The following is a 19321-nucleotide window of genomic DNA, read 5'->3' as shown; positions in this document are numbered from 1 at the left end:
ACACAAGTCTATGGGTCTGGACGAGATCAACCCAAGGGTACTGAGGGAGCTAGCAGAAGTGCTCACCAAGCCACTTTCCATCATTTACCAGCAGTCCTGGCTGACCAGGGAGGTCCCAGTTGACTGGAGCTGAGCCAGTGTGACACTCATCTACAAGAAGGGCCAGAAGGAGGATCCAGGGAATTACAGGCCTATCAGCATGATCTCAGTGCCAGCAAAGGTCATGGAGCAGATTATCTTGAGTGCCATCATGCATCATGTACAGAACAACCAGGTGATCAGCCCAGCTATCATGGGTTTCAGAAAGGCAGGTCCTGCCTGGCCAACCTGATCTCCTTCTGTGACAAGGTGACCCGCATAGTGAATGAGTGAAAGTCTGTAGATACTGTCTACCTGGACTTTAGTAAAGCTTGTGACACCATTTCCCACTGCATTCTCCTGGAGGAACTGACTGCCCATGGCTTGATTGGCTGCAATCTGGGTAAAAAACTGACTGGATGGCCAGGCCCAAGGAGTGGTGTTGAATGGAATTACATCCAGCTGACATCTGGCCACTGGTGGTGTCTCCAGGGCTAAATACTTGGGCCAGCACCATTCACTATCTTTGTCAGTGATCTGAATAAGGGGATTGGGTGCACCCTCAGCCAGTTTGGAGAAAACACCAAATTGGGCGGGAGTGCATTGTAGGAAGGCTGAAAGGAGGCTGTTATGAGGTTGATGTTGCTCTCTTCTCCCAGGTAACGAGCACTAGAACAAGAGGAAAGAAATGGCCTCAAATTGCACTGGGAGAGGTTTAGATTGGATATTAGGAAAAATTTCTTCCCTGAAAGGGTGGTAAGGCATTGGAACAGGCTGCCCAGGATAGTGATTGAGTCATCCTCCCTGAAGGTATTTAAAAGCTATATGTAGATGTGGCACCTGGGGACACGGTTTAGTGATGGGCTTGGCAGTGCTAGGTTAACAGTTGGACTCAATAATATTATGGTGGTTTTCCAATCTAAATGATTCCATGATTCTTTGATTTTATGACAGACAAATGTTATCGTAAGTTCTTCCTTGTTTTTCTGTGGAAATATCTAGACTAATGTCTGTCATTAAACTGCTTTTCTTCACATAACAGTCATATTAACTGTGAATGCAATTAATTAATAATTAAATAAATAAATAAATAAATAAAGCCGAAACCAAAACACACTTACGGGATCATAGTTTTGATGGCATGTTGATTAATTTTAAAATTATTCCACATTTTAATCAGTCGGGACAGAAAGGTACCACACAGGTAAGTGTGTCAGCATGCAAAATCTAGTAGTTTTAGAGTCACCTCTAAAATTCTATCAGTTTAGTCTTATCCTCTTCTTACATAACATACAGATCATAATATACAGATCATAAAAAGCATTGACACTTCTCCATAGCAAATAGCTATGTTCATACACCTTGACAAAGGTGATCCATGTTATATCCCTGATACACTCAATTATTCCTAAAGGGTTTTTTTAGAACAGAATATAAGATGACCTTGAGTTTATTTTTGAAAGAATAACTAAATCAGTTGCCTGTTCCTGTAACCCAAACAAATGAAATTAGATCAAAAATCACATTGGAGTTCATGTGATGGAGCCTTCATATTGATTTAGAAGTGCCTAGAATGTGAAGTGAGTTGGAATTTCTCTGTTTCAGCCATAAATGCAAATGTAGGATTAATTTTGACTGTGTCTTCTGAAAGGAAACCTGCCAATGTCCACTAAGTTTTGAATGATAAACAGGTGTGAAATGTTGCTGAGATTAGGAGTAAAAAAGAGGACAAATTTTCCAAAGCATTTTCACTCCCGTGTTTGTCAGTGCAGTGAATCCTGAAAATCCACTGCAGAGTAGAGATAAACAGATAATGTCCATGATGCAAAAAAGGGAGTCAGACCACTGCCTGATGTATAGCAAGACACTTTTATAAAGCAATATACCTAAATTAGTTTACAAGCAACAGATAAATTGCTGTAACTTGTAAGGTTTGTCATTCATCTTGTTCTACTGACTGCCTGGATAAATAATAAGCCGATTATACTTGTCATGTGCTATCTTAAACTCTGATTGATGACTTCTGCCTACATTAATTTTAATATTTTAAGGAGATTTTTTTCTTCTTCTGTGATTAGTTACACTCTTATGCTATTTATGTCCTCCATGAATTCTCCAGGTGAAAGGGTAAATTATTTTTTTTTATACATATAGGTAATTAAATAGCAGTTTGTAGTTTCTTTTCTCATGTATCACTAGGTGATTTAGAATCTACTTAACTACAAAATTTTACACATTCCCTACTCCTGTTTTTTGTCTATACAACCACTCTTCTGTAAAGTGAAAATCTTAGACTCTACTCATACACGCATCAAAAAATAGTTGCACTTGTAATAAGATTAACTTTCAAAAATTTCTCCATAAACTTTTTCAGAATGGACCTCTTTAGAGGGAAACATGTGAGGAAAAAAAAGTTAAATAATGATTCTGAAATTTTGCTTCAATGCCTCTGGAGTAAAAAAGATTCATTTCTTTTCCTCACCAGACTATTTCCTGACAAATTCAGCATTTATGGTTTCACATACCCTATTTCTTTACTTTTATGATGTATCTTCATGATTTTATTCACACTTTTAAAACTAACTATGATAATGCTAAACACTGACATCGTATTTTTCATCCTTGAAACAATCCATGAATGAGAAAAGCAATGATTATTAGCCCTATGTCACTGAATCCAAAATAAAAGGGGAATTAGAGTTTGAATTTTAATCTGGACCTCCTGATTCCAGTCTTATGAGTGCTGATACCATTAAGCTTCCCATCTCTATACTAAAGTTTTCTTGTCCTCACAGTGATAACATATATGCAATGGTTTTACATTATCTTCTATTTTAATTCCTGTTCATTTAATCTCATTTTAATTCAGAATTAAGATTAAAGAAAAAATGTAGTGTATATATATATATATATAAAATTACCTCAATAAACTGTTTTACAGTCAACATAGAAGCAGTGAATTAGGAATGAAAATATTGATTTTAAAAGTTCAGAAACTGAGCCAGGAAACATATTTCAAAATTTAAAAGTTGTGTTTGTCTAATCAATATACTGATAACAAAGATTGGGAAAGTGATTACTTAATTAAGCTTTGGTAGACTAGAATTACTTGTCATCACCTAGATGAGAACTAAAGAAAGCAAGGATGCTCCCTGTGACAGCTGGATTTCTAATCTTCCTTAGAGAGACAAATTAAGGAGATGAGGTTATTTCTTTTTTATATACATTGATGCATCTGTATAAAAAATTTTGGTTAGTGTCCTTCTAGGGATCTTATTTTTAAACTTGGTGTTTTACATCTCTTTTTTTCTGCTTATCAAATTAAACCTGGTTCCTTCAATGTTTAGAATCTAAATCTTCATGCAAACAGTTAAGTTACCCAAGGGTTTATATCTATCTGAAGTTTCTTGACTTTCATATGAGATGGGAAAATTAACGCTTATAAGTTAACTTGATTTCCTAAAAATGGATTAAATACTTGAGTTTCTTATTTTTTGCAACACAAATGTTTGCACTCATGAGAAAATTCAGCTGACATCGTTTTGGGAAATCAAGGAACTAAATGGTGAAAACAGCTGTAAGGAAATTAATATTTGGCTAGTTTGCTTGGAGTACAGTGAATTTCTCAGTCAGAGTAGAGTTTCTATCTGCTACAACCATTAATTTTGCTGATTTACTGTAAACATCTGAAATGGCATAAGAGAGCCTAATTTCCTGCCTTTCTTTTAGAAATAGTACTGCCTGATTCCCACATGGAGTCCACTTCAACTTGGAGCATTTATTGGTACTATTTATTGTTGTTGTAAAGCCTGGATAGAAGTCTTTGAGTTACGACACGTGCTACCAAAATTCAGTGCCAAGATGGACCTGCAAGCTGTGGGGCATCCCTAAACCTCCAATAAGGTTCAAATGTGCTTTGGCCAAGAGACCATCAAGATCCATTCCCTCAGACTCTCAAAACTGGGGAGTTTATGTTCTGGTTTGTGACTCATGAGGTATAGGTTACAATCTGAACAAAGGAAGTACAAAGTGATCTTGATTTTGCACAAGTATGACCATTTCACAGAACTTCGGGAGAAACTTTAAGCCTCTTGTAGTCACAAGATCAAATGACAAACACGGTGAAACGTTAACTCAGGATGCCAGAGAGCTATGCTGTTTAGCTCAGGTCTATATCTGTCATCCCCAGGGCAGCTGCTGTGAGTCAGCAGCTGACCCAGAGCCCATGGCTGATCCTCCCTGTGCCTGCTCTGCTGGCCCAGGAGGGGAGAGGATAACACGCCTGTGTAAGACAGACCAATGCAGAGGGGTTATGGACGGGTGATACCCAAGGCAAAGGATGGGGGGGAAGCACCTCCCAACAAGGGCAAAAAATAAAATGCCCCTAGATATTCAGCAGTACAACCAGGATACGTCCTGCTGACGGAACAGCAGACCCTACCCTCTGTAAAAAGCAAACCTGCAGAAATTTCTATGCTTGGTCTTTTGGGGAGCGAGTGAGGCAAACTGGGCTGGGCTTGGACAGAGAAGATGAGGTGGTCTGATCAGCGGGTTGTGCTGTTGTATCATTGGAAGCTCATATCTCAGCACTCCTAGCTTGCAACAAATTCCTTATGGAAATATGCATGTTTGCCAACAAATAAAAAGGTCTTTTAAGATCTTTTAAAAGATCTCTCTTTTTGAACTCTTAGGCTAATATTCATCATGTCCTGCAATTAATGCAGTTCATGTCATTTAGGATCTTACATTTGACCAGATGAGACTGCGTGATAGTCATAACCTTTTGTCATGCTTAGATCATTTAAATCAACATGCTGATCTGATTAAGTAATCCTAGTCTAGACCTCTACTTCTGATTTAAGGTGGTAATATCTAAAAACATTTAACCTTGCAATAATGAAACTTTAAGTAGCCAGTAGCATGCTTGTAAATGTCCAGAAGACAGTGCTAGGGGGCTTGATTATTACTGCCGAGGAGGTGAGAATTTTTCTTTTACTATCTTGTTTTAGTAGTCCAGAAGAACATATTTTTAAATCATTCTAGATAATTAAATCTCATTCTTTGTTTTTCAACACAAAGAGAAAATGTCATTTTACTTGTTTCCTGTTAAGTCTCACAGCCATCTTGTGCCTCTGCCTTGGCCAAACAAACAGTCCTCACATTATGGCTCTGTTGGACAACTAGAAACTGTTCACTCATTTTGTTGACCCGGTTCCAGCCAAGCAGCAAATGTGAAATACAAAAAAATTCAAACTGTCTTGATCAAAGTCAGAAGAATCAGGTTTTCTGTAATATTTAGTTGCCAGTGGCCAGAAAATGGATATGAATACTTTCCAAAAGAAAAGCTTTAAAGAGCATATGTGATTTTGAGGATTACCATGTGCAAGAGGATTATTATTTGAGAAACAAAAGGAATAAGAGATTACAGCACATTAAAAAAAGATTGGTTTACATCAAAGGTGTAGTATGGTTACACACTTTCTATAATACCAGGCATTGGCCAGGGAGCCAGACAGTCGGGATTTAGAATGAGCTTTCAACCTCTTTTAGCTTTTCTGATTTCAGCTCTATATGGCAGTGTTTGAAATATGCAAAGATGTTTACATTCAGAAGTGAATTAAGCAGCAATAATCAGCTTACAGATTCCTGTTCTGTGATATGCTGAAGAAAAGAAAAAAAATCCAGACATTTAGGTCAAATGTAAAAAGCCTGTGGGCTGTTTGGAGTGAGCACCCAGCTGAACGATCACAGGAAGGAATGTCTAGTAAATAGCCCATCAAAATAGCCTCTTGTCTTTGACAAAATGTCAAACATTTAGTTCCCTTCATCTTGTCTTGCAGATTTGTTTTCATCATCTAATGACAGCTGAAATCTGAAAAAAAAAAAAATTATGTACTTAAAAAATGTTGTTCAATATATATTTAACATTAAAAGTTTAGATTTTATTGTGAATTTTAAATTAAGAAAATTGACAATCAACATTACTACGACAACAGGTAAGGTCTAGCCCGAAGGGCATGAGCTTAATTCTCTTGCATCTCAGTTTGCTTCCATGTAGCTTGAAGCTCATTTGTAGGTCAGATTTGAACATCGAATCTGTTACAGCATTCCTGTAAATAAGTTTGCAGCTGGATGAGAGTCCCACGTTGTCTGTCCCAAGAGCAGAGCACAGCAATTCATTAACTCTGAACTACCATCCAGCCATTTGATGTATCCCTACCCTCTCAGGACTGGGTCGGTAAGTTCCAGGATTCATCAAATACAGCATCCAGACACATTGCAGTAAGCCCACTGTTCTTGCAATTAAATGAATGCAGGGAGCACATAAATGAGTCTTTGGCATCACGAGCGCTCGGCAGCAGTGGAGTTTGGCTTTCCGCTTCTCCTGATGCAGTGATGTTCCCTGCAGGCCTGAGCACCCCTGGGGCCGGCCCGATAGGTGCAAACTGGCCTTTCTGCCCTAAGTGTAAAATGCCATCGACCAAGGAAAGAGGGGTTATTGTACATGCATCATCCGGCAGGGTTTCCCAGAGCTATGGCTGAGGCCGTAAGAACAGCAGGCAAACACCAGAGGGAGTAATTGTTCTACTGGAGAGCGAGGAAAGGAAAGCCTTAGGCAACAATGTTTGTTAGTAGTGTGACTGAGGTCCTAGACAAAGGAAAAGAAGTTCAGGTGACATGACTCTACAAAATGTAAACAGTGAAACCATACATTCTAGTGATGTTTGAAAGAGTTTGTGTTCTTCACCAGTTTTCGGTGCTGATACCAACTTACTGATTTCTCTGTGCCAACAATGTAACGCCCTCTTACCCTCCAGTAACTTTTTTTACATCTCTTCACAGTACTAGAGGCTTTCGGTTCAGTGTCCAGAACCAGATGAGCAGGCAATAAGAAGTAACCTTTTCACCTGTTTTTTTAAAGCAGTCTTATCTCCTGATCCATCCATGCATGCCCTTCCTCTGTCAGAGTGTCTTTGTCTTAACTGATGAAGTCCTTGGACCTTTAGAGTCCTGATTCTTTAGAGTCCTGCATGCTGCAAAGTGACCAGGATGAAACCAACTGCCCTGGTCTTCATGGAAGCAAATATGGGTACATAGATAGGAAAGAAGCAAGTGGGTTATCTACCTCCTGGAAATACGCTATCCTTTCAGCAGCTATACCTGCATTTTACACCTTCTGTGCTTCTGCCGATAAGTTTCAGCTGGCCATGACCAGGAGAAGTGCATCCCCTGGGCTCTCCATACAGAGGCTCTTGCAACTGCTCAATTTGCAGTAACTGATTGAAAGAAAACACGCCATCAGCCCCAAGGTGAATCTATGCCAGTGTCTTTTAGAAAACGTTTCAATGAACAAAATGACCCAATTCCATTACGCTTCACACAATGCTGGGGCAGGTGGAAAGCTTCTCCAGTTCACTGATGAACTTCCGAGATAATGAACTAAAGTGAAGAGACACTCTCTGCTTTTAATTGTAATTAATGCTTCTGCACTGATTGCTTTTAGTTTCTATCATTGATATGGTGCTTAAATTTCCACAGCCATTACAGTCAGTGCCACCTGTGGAATTTGATGCAAAGATCAGCTCATTACACAACTCAGCTGTCTTTTCAGCAGAAGACTTCAAAGTTCTTTTCTGTTCTCAAAAGGGTATTCTGTAAAAATCGCCCTTTCACTGATGAATATCAAAGTAAATCCTGGCTGAGCCTGATGTTAAATTGCATACCCCTGGCTTTCACAATGCTGCCAAGCAAAGGATCTGCAACAAAACTATTTTTCTTAACAGTTTTATTGTGGGTGTGTAAGATCTAATGGAGATCAGCCTATTCTCTTCTTAGGTGTGTCAGCTTTACAGAGCTCACCAGCACAAAAAGAGGATCTTGGCATTGTTACAATGGCGAACATAGAAGACGCTTCATACATCCGGGTGGATGACTTGCATTGTCAAGATCTTTTAAAAGATCTGGGCGTTATTAGAGGTGGGTGTTTAATTGTTGATTCATTAAAACAGAACCATACATGAATTATCCAGTCAGTAAATCTTTTTCTTCCAATAAGTAAAAAAGAACCCTGAGAGAACTGGAATCAAGCTCTTGTCTCAATTGCAGCAATGTGAATGTAGAGGAGAAGAAATGTATTTAGATATTCGATGATGCAAACAGGTGAAATTCACAGAAACTCTGTGCAGACCAGATGTTTAAGTAGGTTTAGTTTTGCAAATCATTTAAATATCAGTATCTCTGTGACTACAGCTGTGATTCCTTGGTTGCAAAGCAATACATTGCTCCTCATTTTGAAGGTAAAAATAAGTGTATAAATGTAATTCTTGCTACAACATGAAGAGAAATAAAGGTTATATATACAACCAACTTCAGCTTTGGAAAATAAAACTCCTTGAGAAGCTGTCACAGTCAGTGTAAAGACAGGGACTCTCTGTACATCTAAAGTTAGACCGTAGTGATAGCATGCTGTCTTCAGAAGTGATATTGTCACATGGTACCTCTGTTCCTATTTCAGTTTCTTTCTACTTGCAACTCTATTAATACAGCTATTTTCTGGACCTGTACTGTGAATATGGCTTTAAAAAAAAAAAAAAAATAGTGAAAGAGGGGGTGGAACTGAATGTAAAAGGATGGATACGTATCATGTACCTGATCTGTTGACAGCACCATCCAACTGGTATGTTTTAGTACAGGTATCTGTATCGGTGCTAGCACTGAAGACAGCTACCATCAAACCTTTTCCCTAATACATGCTCTGAAAGGAGCTGAAGTGAGCCTTTGTGAACAGCCATTCAGTGGGGACATTTCCTTTACAGACTTTTAAACATGTCCTTGTGTCACTTCTATGTGAGACTAAAACATTTCTATGTGATTTACCCACAACTCCTTAGTAATGCAGGTGTTTCTTCTGCAACAGCATTGTAGAACTGAAATGAAGGGAAACACCATTTTTTCTATAGTGACTTTTATGATGAATCCTGATCCTTGGCCTGGAGAATATTGGCTTGCTGGGGAATGGGGAGAAGCGGCACCAGAGTCTGTGGCTGTAGCAACTGTCCTCCTTTGAGTACAGATGTCCAAAACAAACTGTTTTATAAACCTGAAGCAATATGTATGTTGTTATCACCCAACACATAAAAAACATGGTGAATATCTTTTAAGACCAAAGTGCAATAGCAAACACAGGAGCTGGGGCATCAATTGATTGAGCTATACGTATCAGCATGAGACAGAAACAACAGAAATTCACACAGATACATCAAAACTAGATATAGCAAAGAAAACCTCAGGGCAAGATGCTGGGAGCAGATGGGAATATGCAGTGACTATTTTTGATAAAAGTATGTGCTGATAGCAGCTTAGATTTTCAAGACAGAAATTGTTGTCTCTTTGATGCTTCCAGAGTTGAAGAACATCAGATTCCCTTTATTCTTTGTTAGCAAAGTTTCAAAGATTGATGCTTACTCCTTCACCACAGTCCTTTTCTGGCAATAGCGGCCATCTAATCCAAAATTGACTCACATCTCAAGTCCAAAAGGAATATCAGTACCATATTGTTGGAACAAGGCAGACATGAAGGAATGTCACATGCTTATGAATGTTAAATGTATTCATCAAATAAACATGCCTGTGGAAGGAACAAGTCCCCTATAAAACATTGGTGCTATCATATTTGTGTAAACCCAGAGCACCAAAAAGTTAAATTTTGAAAAGCCAAACATGACTTGCATTCAAAACTAATCATTGTGATGTTACTTTAAAGCTCAAAAGCCTCTGCCAGGCAAGGTATCCAGACAGCAGAGGAGGCATTTGTAGCATGAAGAGTCATTTCTCACAAGAAACTTTCAGGATCTGTATCTGTGAAAAGAAAACCCACACCTCAGGGATAAGAACATGGGGAAAAAAAAAAAGGTCAACCTGTCCTTGAGAAAATATGTCTTGCAGAGCTCATATAGGTCTCCTTTAATAACACATTTTTAGAAGCCTGTGCTTTTGAATGCCTGCTTTGAACAACACCCACCTTTTGGAGCCCTTTCATGAGAACGTATAACCCAGGATAAAATTGATCTTATTCACAGCAGTGTGTGCCTCCACATGTCAGACCACAAACAGAGACGAGAAGCACTGGATAGTCATCCCAGTGACAACACAGGGACTGATTTTCAAGGGTGAAACTCCTGAGTCACTCTTATAGCCGTCTTTTGTATTTTCTTCATTTCTATCTTAAGTTGCTACATTGAGGTGTTAGGACATTTCATTTGATGTTTGCTGTCCTCTGAAACTGAAGCCCTTCCACCTTCTCTGAAATACAATGTCTACTACAGCATATTTTCCGTATCTCAGCTACATTCAAACCCATTTACCAGGGTAAATCCAAAAGATTTATGTATTAAAAAACTCAGCACTCTTTTAAGTCCCCTAAATTGTTTATTCCTCTAAATTCAGTAAAGGATATTTCTTTAGAAAGTTTACTGGTTGCCTTCAGAACCTGATGGAATTTTATCCCTGGTAGCCTGTCAGAATTAGTCAGCAAAGTGTTTAATCGATGCCTACCAATGCTGAGCTGTTATGCTCTCATTCCCTTAAAAAGTTTCATAGGCATCAGCATGAAGTTAGTAACTGAAACCATGTTCAAGTTAGCCAGGAGCAGCCCCAGAGGCAGTTCTGGTTTGCCTCTGCTGTGTCCAGTCTAATCACTGTCACTCATGGGAGCCTGGATCCATGCTAGGTCCTTTGGGAACTCAAACTACATCTAGCTTCTTTCGCTAAATTGGAGAAGCAAAAGTTTAAGTAGTCCATCCTGAATCCAGTCTTACTTCCACTCTCTGGGATCCTTAGGAAGTACATTTCTCACCCTGGCTCTGGTATAGCGTAGAGGAAAGAAAAAATGTAAGCAGAATACACTTTCGTATATAAGTTTAAGGGACCTTTTCATAGTAATGGGATGGGGCACTGCAGTAACAATCTACATTTCAATCAATCCATTTTCCTTCATACCTAAAATGACACACAAAACACACACTCTCCATAATGTTGCATGATTCGTATTAAAGTCTACCTTTGTCCAAGCCTGTACTTGACAGTTCTTGTGCTTTGTAGAGGATTCTTTCAGGGGGCAGTCGAGGAGAGAACAACTGAAGACTGAAGCTGTTTGTATACACACAGATGTGTATTCCTGGTGTGTATTTCCCTGCCTGACCTCAGGAAGACTAGATGAAACACAGCACTAGCTGCTGAGCCAGTGAGGCTCTTTGAACTGATAACCGTGGCATGTTCTGTGATGTGGTTTGCCTGGAAACATATTTGTTTCTTTTGAAAATCCAAGATACAAAGATGACATCAGTTGTAGTGTGCACTGCAAAACCTAGGCTGGGATGGCAGGCTGTTCTGTCCCATAAATGATTGCAGATGTTTGGGTGAGGCTGCAAAACACGAGGCTTTGCAAACGTGTGTATGTGGGGAAGGAAAGTAGGGACATATATAAACATGAACATATTTGTTATATATTGCAGCCAGTCAGCTGGTCCCATTTCAGATTGGCAATTATTAAAGATGTGCAAAAATAAGTGGAAACTATGATAGCTGCAATGCATCTGGTTTAGTGAGTGTTTTCTATTTCTGACTCTATAGGCTTTCCTCCCTTTGTCTGATGCCAGTTACATACTAGACACATAGAACTGTCAACAGGCTGAAGAAGAGGCTTAGGAGATTTACTGCTGTTTTTGATTACCACCAGATTGCAAAAGCATATAGCCTAAGCTGGTTTTCCAGCAGGCTAAGTTCCAGCTCTATGTCCCAGGAGCCTGCTTTGCTAAGTAGGATCTGGATGGTACCAATTTAGGAAGCTCTCTAAGTATGTGATGCCCTTTAAATGAATGAATCATTTGCCAAAGTCACAGGCATGGGAAAAACATAGAAAGAAGAGCTACAAGATGATGAAGAACTACTGACATTAGATCTCCCTCCTGATCTCCAAACTTGGGCAGTTTGGCCCTGAATTCCATAAGGAAGGTGCCAGCGGTTCTTGCTGATGCCACATCAAGAAGGTGAGTGACAAGGGCTGTTGGAGGCTATGGACACCTGCTTCCCAGCCATAGAAAAATAAGGCCATCATGCAGCTTCACCTTCAAAAAGCCAATGGCAGGCAAAATCTGTCATGACAAAATGGTTTTTTGTGTCATCTATTTAGGCCAAATTGCAGCTTTTTAATACCTTGCCGTATGATAATTCTGACAAGTCCTTTAGCTGACTTGTTCCTGTGCAGCTATGGGCATAGAGTGAAGAGGGCTTTGCTGTTGTATATCTCCAGAGTTATCTCTAATTGTATCAGTGATAAGTTCCTGTAAACGCAACTACTAACATCTCTACACTTGTGTATTTATTACTGACAACAAATTAAAAATAAAGCTTCAGTATTTACACAGCAGAAAATTCCATCATTAAGTTATCTTAAAAATTAAAGTGTCAACTTTTTCAAAGTTGTCCTTCTTAAGAAACTTTCTATATTTTGCAATGTGCAGTTGGAATATGGATAACGTAATTTCTTTCCCAATCAGTGTTGCTCTTTTCCATTTGTCAGACATTTTATTTTAAAGTGTGGGTTTGATATAAGTGTGCAAAAATTCCGAAATCGAACTGCACAAGGCTAAGGAAGAAAATCCACTGTTTTCATGAAATATGCAGAACTATTTAGTTGTTTTGTTGTTACTATATGGGTTCAAGAAGCAATTATACAAATAAATTAAAATCCACTAAGGGATTGCAAAGGATACCACATCAGACTAGGGAAATTGCTGTACTGGAGCTTGGAGAGTGGCTGGAAGAGAGAACATTCCTTGTTTTGTTCTTGTCTTGAACAGCCTGCCTCAGCCACTATCTGAGACAACTCTAATGAGGTGGAGGTTTGATTGCTCTTCCACTGAGCAAAACAGCTTCTTTAAAATTAATAGATAACCTAATTGTTAGCATGGGTTTACTCCAGGTAAGAGTTCCACAGATTTGTGTTGCCTTATTTTCAAGTAATCACACACAATTGAAACATCTCAATTGGAAAAACAAAACAAAACAAAACAGGTTTCTGGTATACAGATTCAAAAAGAACTCTGTAAAAGTTCACTGTGTGTGCTAGAAGGCAGAATTTAGCCAGTGAATTGAAATCTCATTGCTCATATTCTGTGGTTTGTTCTTTTCCTGATACACCCAGCTTCATAAATAAGTTTCTATTTAAATGTCTTCTCATGTGTAGCAATGTCTGATAGGTTCGGTAAAACTCAGCAGCTGGGATGAGAAAAGAGCACAAAATCTTTGCAACTTCTGTCCACATGAACAGCAGCAGGCAGCATCACAGACTGCCCTGAGTGGCACCAGGGACTAATGGTTTAATCAAGAGCAAAGTCATGCCTAGAATAACTGAAAAATGGTGGGACAAGCTCACGCAACTGGAGGATTGAGATGGATGGCTACAGGCTGTTTCAAAAACAGACAGGGCAGAAAAGGAGGAGCCATGTTCTGTGTTAAGGAGAATCTTTAATGTATAGAAGTCAACTACAGCAATTGTGGAAGCCCTATAGCAATGTCTCTGGGTCAAGATCAGAGAGGTCATCTCCAATGGGGATCTTTCAGTAGGCAACTGCTACTGACCTCCAAACCAAGACCAGCAAAGCAGTATTTGGGTCACTTCAGTGAGCTTTGGAAGGTTAACAGAACCTGTTTCTTGTGACTTCAACTGTCCAGACATTCGCTGGAAAAACAGTAGAGCAGCTCATGTCATCCATCAACCTCCTGGAATGCCTAGGAGGACTACTTCGGCATACAGATGTTAGATGTGCCAACAAGGAATGAGGCACTGCTAGACTTGCTACTCACAAACAGAGAAAACCTGCTTTGAAATATCTTGGTTCATGATAACCTTGGCTACAGTGATCACAATATCATGGAGGTTGGGATTTGGCTGGGCATGCTGAAGGTTAGTACTAAAACATAGGGCTTATACTTTAGAAGAACAAACTTCAGCTCATGCAAAGCTCAGGTGGGGAGCAGGACGGGAGAGTGAGGGTCAGTGGTGCCCATGGGAAGCTTCCATGGAGGAAAAAGATGTGAACAGGCTGGAAAGTGTCCAGAGAAGGGAAACAAGGATGATAAAAGGACTGGAAGGCCTGCCATATGAGGAAAGAACTGGGTGTGTTTGGCCTCAGGAAAGGAAGGTTTAGGGAAGACCTTATCACTATGTTCCACTATTTAAAGGGTGAATACAAAGAAGATAGAGACTCCCTCTTTACAAGTAGTCACATGGAAAAGATGAGGAGTAAGGAGTCCAAGTTGTGCCAGGGTGGATTCTGATTAGACTAGAGGAAAATTTATCACAATGAGAATAATCTCTCCAGGGAAGTGGTGGATTCCCCAACACTGAACACTTCTAAGATTCAGCTGGTCAGTGTGCTGGGCCATCCTGTCTGGACTCTGCTTTTGCCAATAAAGTTTGGACCAGATGATCCTTGAGGTCCTTCTGACCCGGTATTCTATGATTCTGTGAAGTTGAAGTCAACATAGTAATGGCTGGAGAGCTGAACATCATGAAAACAGCACACCTGGTGCAATTCTTATTGCATCCCAAAGAGTTAAGTTGTGACCTTGTAAAGAGAACTAATACAGAGCCACCCAATGCATCTTGCAGATGACTCCCCCCAAGAGAAGCTGCTACTGCCATGCAAGTAACATTAATACAGAGCAGCCAGTACCTGAGAGCATGATGGGAGCATTATTGACCCAATAGAGGTGCTTGGTTGCATTAGATTTATGGCAGTACTTCTAGTGTCCTGCAAGCTTGTTTTCTCAATAGTGATGGTGAGCATCAAAAGGAAGGGGAGACAACAGGGCAAAAGCTGTTGTTCTGCAGAAAAGGTAAAGTGAATTTTTGGTGATGTCATGAAAAAACATATAATTCGTTTTTCAAATCCTGGCTGGTTCTGGGGTAAGATGTAAGCCTGGGTTGTGTTCAGGCTGAATTTACCTGCAGTGATGGCCATAACGTGTTATGCTGACAAGTACTAAAGACATGCTGGTACTGGAGGAAATTCTGTGCACTCTGGTTGTTCTGGTCTGAGAGCTGAGGAGCACAGCTGCCTTCATGTTCCCCTTTCCTGGGAAACATCACGAATCTATTAGACTGGTCTTCAGATTACTCTATACTAAAAATGGTTGGCAATTACTTTGAAGCAGCTCATTCTTTAATAAATGCTATCTTTATGCCATTATTTGAGGCATAGATCTGGAAACAATATTCCTATTTCAATCTCCCTGGCACAAGAGGTAAGAGTACATGACCATTTGGAGAAGGGCTTGCTTGGCCGAGGTGCTGTGCAGATATGGTAGTTCTCCTGTAGAACCAACTGGGTTTGCTTAATCCTCTGTTATGCTAGAAGCCTCTTTTTATGAGGCTTTGCAAGATGTAATCCAGTGGACTTCATGGGTTTTTTTTTTTTTTTTTTTTTATTGCCTTGGATGAGAAGATAGTTTCAGATTGAGGATCTGTAGCATATGTTTTCTGCAGAGCTGATGATAATAGAAACATTTCAGTGAGGTCCCTGGATGAGTTACGTCACTTATTTTTTGACTCGGCAATCAGAGAGGAACTAGTGAGGAAGCCTGCTGTCAGTGCTGGAGAAAGGATGTAGGTCCTGGCAGCAAGCCCAGGCCTGCTCAGCAGATCAAAGGCTCTTTCCTTGGCTCCCAGAGCAGCCGGAAAAGCAACTGCCCAGTACCCTTTCAGCATCCTTCGTTCCTTTCCCCTCTGCCAGCAAATAACTTCTTTTCGTTACCCACCTCAGCAATAGTCTCTTTTTTTCCCTCAGTATCCTGCCAACCAAGGTTCTTTTATGGAAAGCGCTTGTGTTTACTACCTGCAGATCCCAGGGCCAGACAGTGGAAACACACTGGGAATGCTCTGGTCCTTACATACTCCTCTCTCCTCCCAGAGATGCTCCTAGCTGCTGATTTTAACCTGGAAGAGGAGGCAAAGCTTAAAGGAACAAGCCATCGTTAGAAACCACATGCCATTTTCCAAGCCACCCTGATGGAAGATTTCAATTTGGAAAAGTGCTTTTTGTGCCAAAACAGCGTAACAGCCATGCTTTGAAAGTCTTCCCACTCACCTCCCAGAAAAATAAATATGTGGCTTTTTTGTGGGCTTCTTGGTGGTGGTTTTTCCTTTTTAAATACATGACTGCTTTCCTCCAAAGCTTCTGCATGTTAGTGCTGCTCCTCACTGTCCCTGTTAAGTGGTTCCTGAGGGGAGGTTTGTCTGCCACGAAAGGACAGTCAAGTAAACGTGTTGGAGAATTGCAGACTCTGCAAGTGCAGACTGTGTCTGCTATTACACTGCTGTTTCTGCTCACTTACACTATGGGCTGGTTGGTGGGAGCCTTTAAAAACAGCTGCACTGAGCTTCAAAGGCACACTCGGCCCTTAGGTACCAAATTACTGCTAAATAGGGGATGAAAGCCTGACCTTTGACTGCCCCCATGGCAGTGTCTGCATCACCAGCACCATTTCTCCTCCCTGGTTTTGTGAGTTGATCAGCCCAGTAGTGGTAGGTAAATAGGCTGTCCTGCCAGAGTCTGCTGAAGGTCTTGAAACTATTTCTCTAGTTGCTTTTGTAAGCACTGTGGGGCACTCCAGCTTGTAGTCGCAGCTGCAGCTGTGCATATGAGGTTTTCCTTGCTCAATAAGCAGTCCCTGAGCTTGGGTTTGCTCACTGATTATCTGCCATAATCAAGATTACTATGGGAGCAACGTTTTGAAAGATCTTTATTCCCAATGTGAGTTTCTAGAGGCTATTAAATCTGTGAGTGTTTGGGACCTCCTCTGGGGAGCAGAAGCTCTTCTCCCCATGTTCACACACTGCTAATAATGCCTTCACATGGGTTTGCCTACAACAAATTACCAGTAATTAATAATATTCTATATGGAAGCATCAGAAACAGTTAAAGCAAGTGACTGCAGACTGGCACGGTGCCTAGCTCAGCTGCTTGATAGTTGTTCTATGCCTCAGTTTCTCCTTCAGTAAAAGGAAGAGAATACGAGACTTAGTAATACTTCTCAAACGTTTAATGTCTATGGGTGAGTGGTGGAAACCACTGGAAATGACAGGTGAGGAAACAGAACAGGTTATTTTCCATAGCTTTGCTTATTATACCTGATGATTTTATAATGGAATCCAATTTTCTAACTCATCTTTTGCATAACTATCCTATATTAGACAGCAGTGGCACTGTAGAGGGAATTGGAATAAGTGGAAAGAGTGAACTGCAGGATCATTATCACCAGAAATACATATCATTGTTTATTATCATACCTCTAACGAGGCACAATTATTCCTGAAATTTTTTTTCTCATTGTTGTCCTTAATTGTGCTTCTTCATGTGTCTCCTACCACCACTTCTTTATTATGTGCATTGCAAAACTCCTCAGGGGTCCAGTGAGGCACCAGTATCACAGAAAAGCAGTGAAGGCACCTGAGAATGTGCAGTCTTTTCTTTCTATATTCCCTATCTGTCCTCTCTGCCTTTATTGGCATCTTCCCACTCGACTCTTCCTTCCTCCCCACGACTCTGGTTTTGTCTTTACTATGACTGAAACAAATTATTTTGAAAAAAAAACAAATATAAAGAAGGAGGGCAAAACACTCTCTTTGTTTTGTTTAGTAGTAAAACATGTAGCATTATAAAATATCAAAACCCCAATGACTCTGTAGGAAAATTCAGGTAACAAGTAAAACAAATAGATACCCAGAAGAAACGTGGATGCACTAGACAGGATTCAATCCAAGACCATGATGTGTCTGTATCCCAGGAGAGATATATGGTAGTCATGGGCTCTGGACTTCAACAGATTCTGGAAAATTAATCATTACAATAAGTTTTTAAAGGATTTCAAGGAGTGAGTGAAGAAAGTAATCTGTTTTGAGAGGCCAGCTCAGTGCTTTCTTGATCTTTTTACAGTCCCGGTAAATCATTTATCAGGGCAAACTTTCAGAAAACTCCCACACAAACTATGCTAGGCAGAGTGTCCCAAAAGTAACATTACTCCATGTTTATGCTTTCAGGATCTGAAAAAAAAAAAACAGGCTATAATACCAGGGTGGTACAGGCCCCTGCCTGATAGTGTGAAGGCTTGAAATCTTCCCTTTTCTGAAATAATATTTAGTGACTTGTTTGGACTGTGAGGCTGTTAATTTCTCTTTTAACCTTGTTGTTATGTATTTTATTTCAGTGATACCCGAAACAAAATTCAAAGTAGTACCACAGTGTGAGATCTTTTCTGTTTTGAATTAGTAAAATGGAATATAACATTTCTTTTTTTCCCCCATAAATTGTTCTGGTTGACTTTGCTAGCTTAGAGCAGAGGTATGGTTTGAAAGGTTCGAATTTTAAAATATTAAGGGGGCAGGTAGGGAAGAGAAAAGGAGGAATCGTGTACATTCTATTCTTCCTGCCCACCAGAGGCCCCCAGAAAATCTGGGATCACCATATATGACTTCTGGAAGAATAAATTTTTACCTGTGTTCATTAGTTATGAGGCTTTCCCTGGTCTAAAGTATACCAAACCATTCTATGTCATTTGTTTGCAGCATCAACTCCAAATATGGAAGTATGATGAGTACCTCACAATAATGAGATGTTAGAAAGAAATTTCTATCTACTTAGACTTCAAGTTCCAAACAGTTCAGGTGCAATTGATTTATTACAGGAATATTAACGTAATTCAAGGGCCAGAGCTTTGAGAGCTTTCTGACAAAGTATCAAGATTGGCAATACTTAGTACAAATGGGACTTCTAGGAATTATGGATAATTTCTATTACTGCTTTCTACAAGGCCATGACCACTTTCCCATATTATATGTTAGCACATGGGGAAAAGGAATAGTGTGAGAGGCACAAGGAATAATTTTGTGCTATTTTTCAGCAAGAGAAACAAAAGCAAGTGTTGAAAAAGTTTGGAGTAAATGAAAACCATATGCACACAGAAAACAGCTATATATGCAAGAGGAATGTACCTTTTTTTTTCATTTGCACATAGCAAGAAATGATGAATTTTAATAAAGCTCCTACATCCAAAATGTATAATTGGCCACATTTCACATGAGCTGCGAGGGACCTGGAGACACCAAAAAAAGGTGAAAGAAGAGGGGAGGTGGAGATTATGGAGAGAGGAGGGGCTGAAGTGAGAAAGAAGTAATCCAGGG

The 19321-nt window shown here is 39.9% G+C and overlaps 1 protein-coding gene across 4 annotated transcripts in view; it reads left to right on the top strand.

The window, feature by feature from the left end:
- DLGAP1 (DLG associated protein 1) overlaps window positions 1–19321 on the top strand; it is a 410602-nt gene that overhangs the window by 336191 nt on the left and 55090 nt on the right. For 3 of the 4 annotated variants that reach the window (XM_050322101.1, XM_050322111.1, XM_050322119.1), the window contains one exon: window positions 7915–8055. The exons of the other annotated variant lie outside the window; for it this stretch is intronic. In XM_050322101.1, coding sequence (XP_050178058.1) covers window positions 7915–8055 — 141 coding nt within the window. The remainder of the gene's footprint in view (window positions 1–7914; window positions 8056–19321) is intronic. 4 annotated transcript variants of the gene reach the window in all.

Source organism: Myiozetetes cayanensis, unplaced genomic scaffold, assembly GCF_022539395.1.
Source record: "Myiozetetes cayanensis isolate MyiCay16 unplaced genomic scaffold, myiCay2020 scf1, whole genome shotgun sequence".
Taxonomy (NCBI): Eukaryota; Metazoa; Chordata; class Aves; order Passeriformes; family Tyrannidae; genus Myiozetetes; species Myiozetetes cayanensis.
Note: the sequence above shows the minus strand (reverse complement) of the source record. Positions and strands in the feature narration are given on the sequence as shown.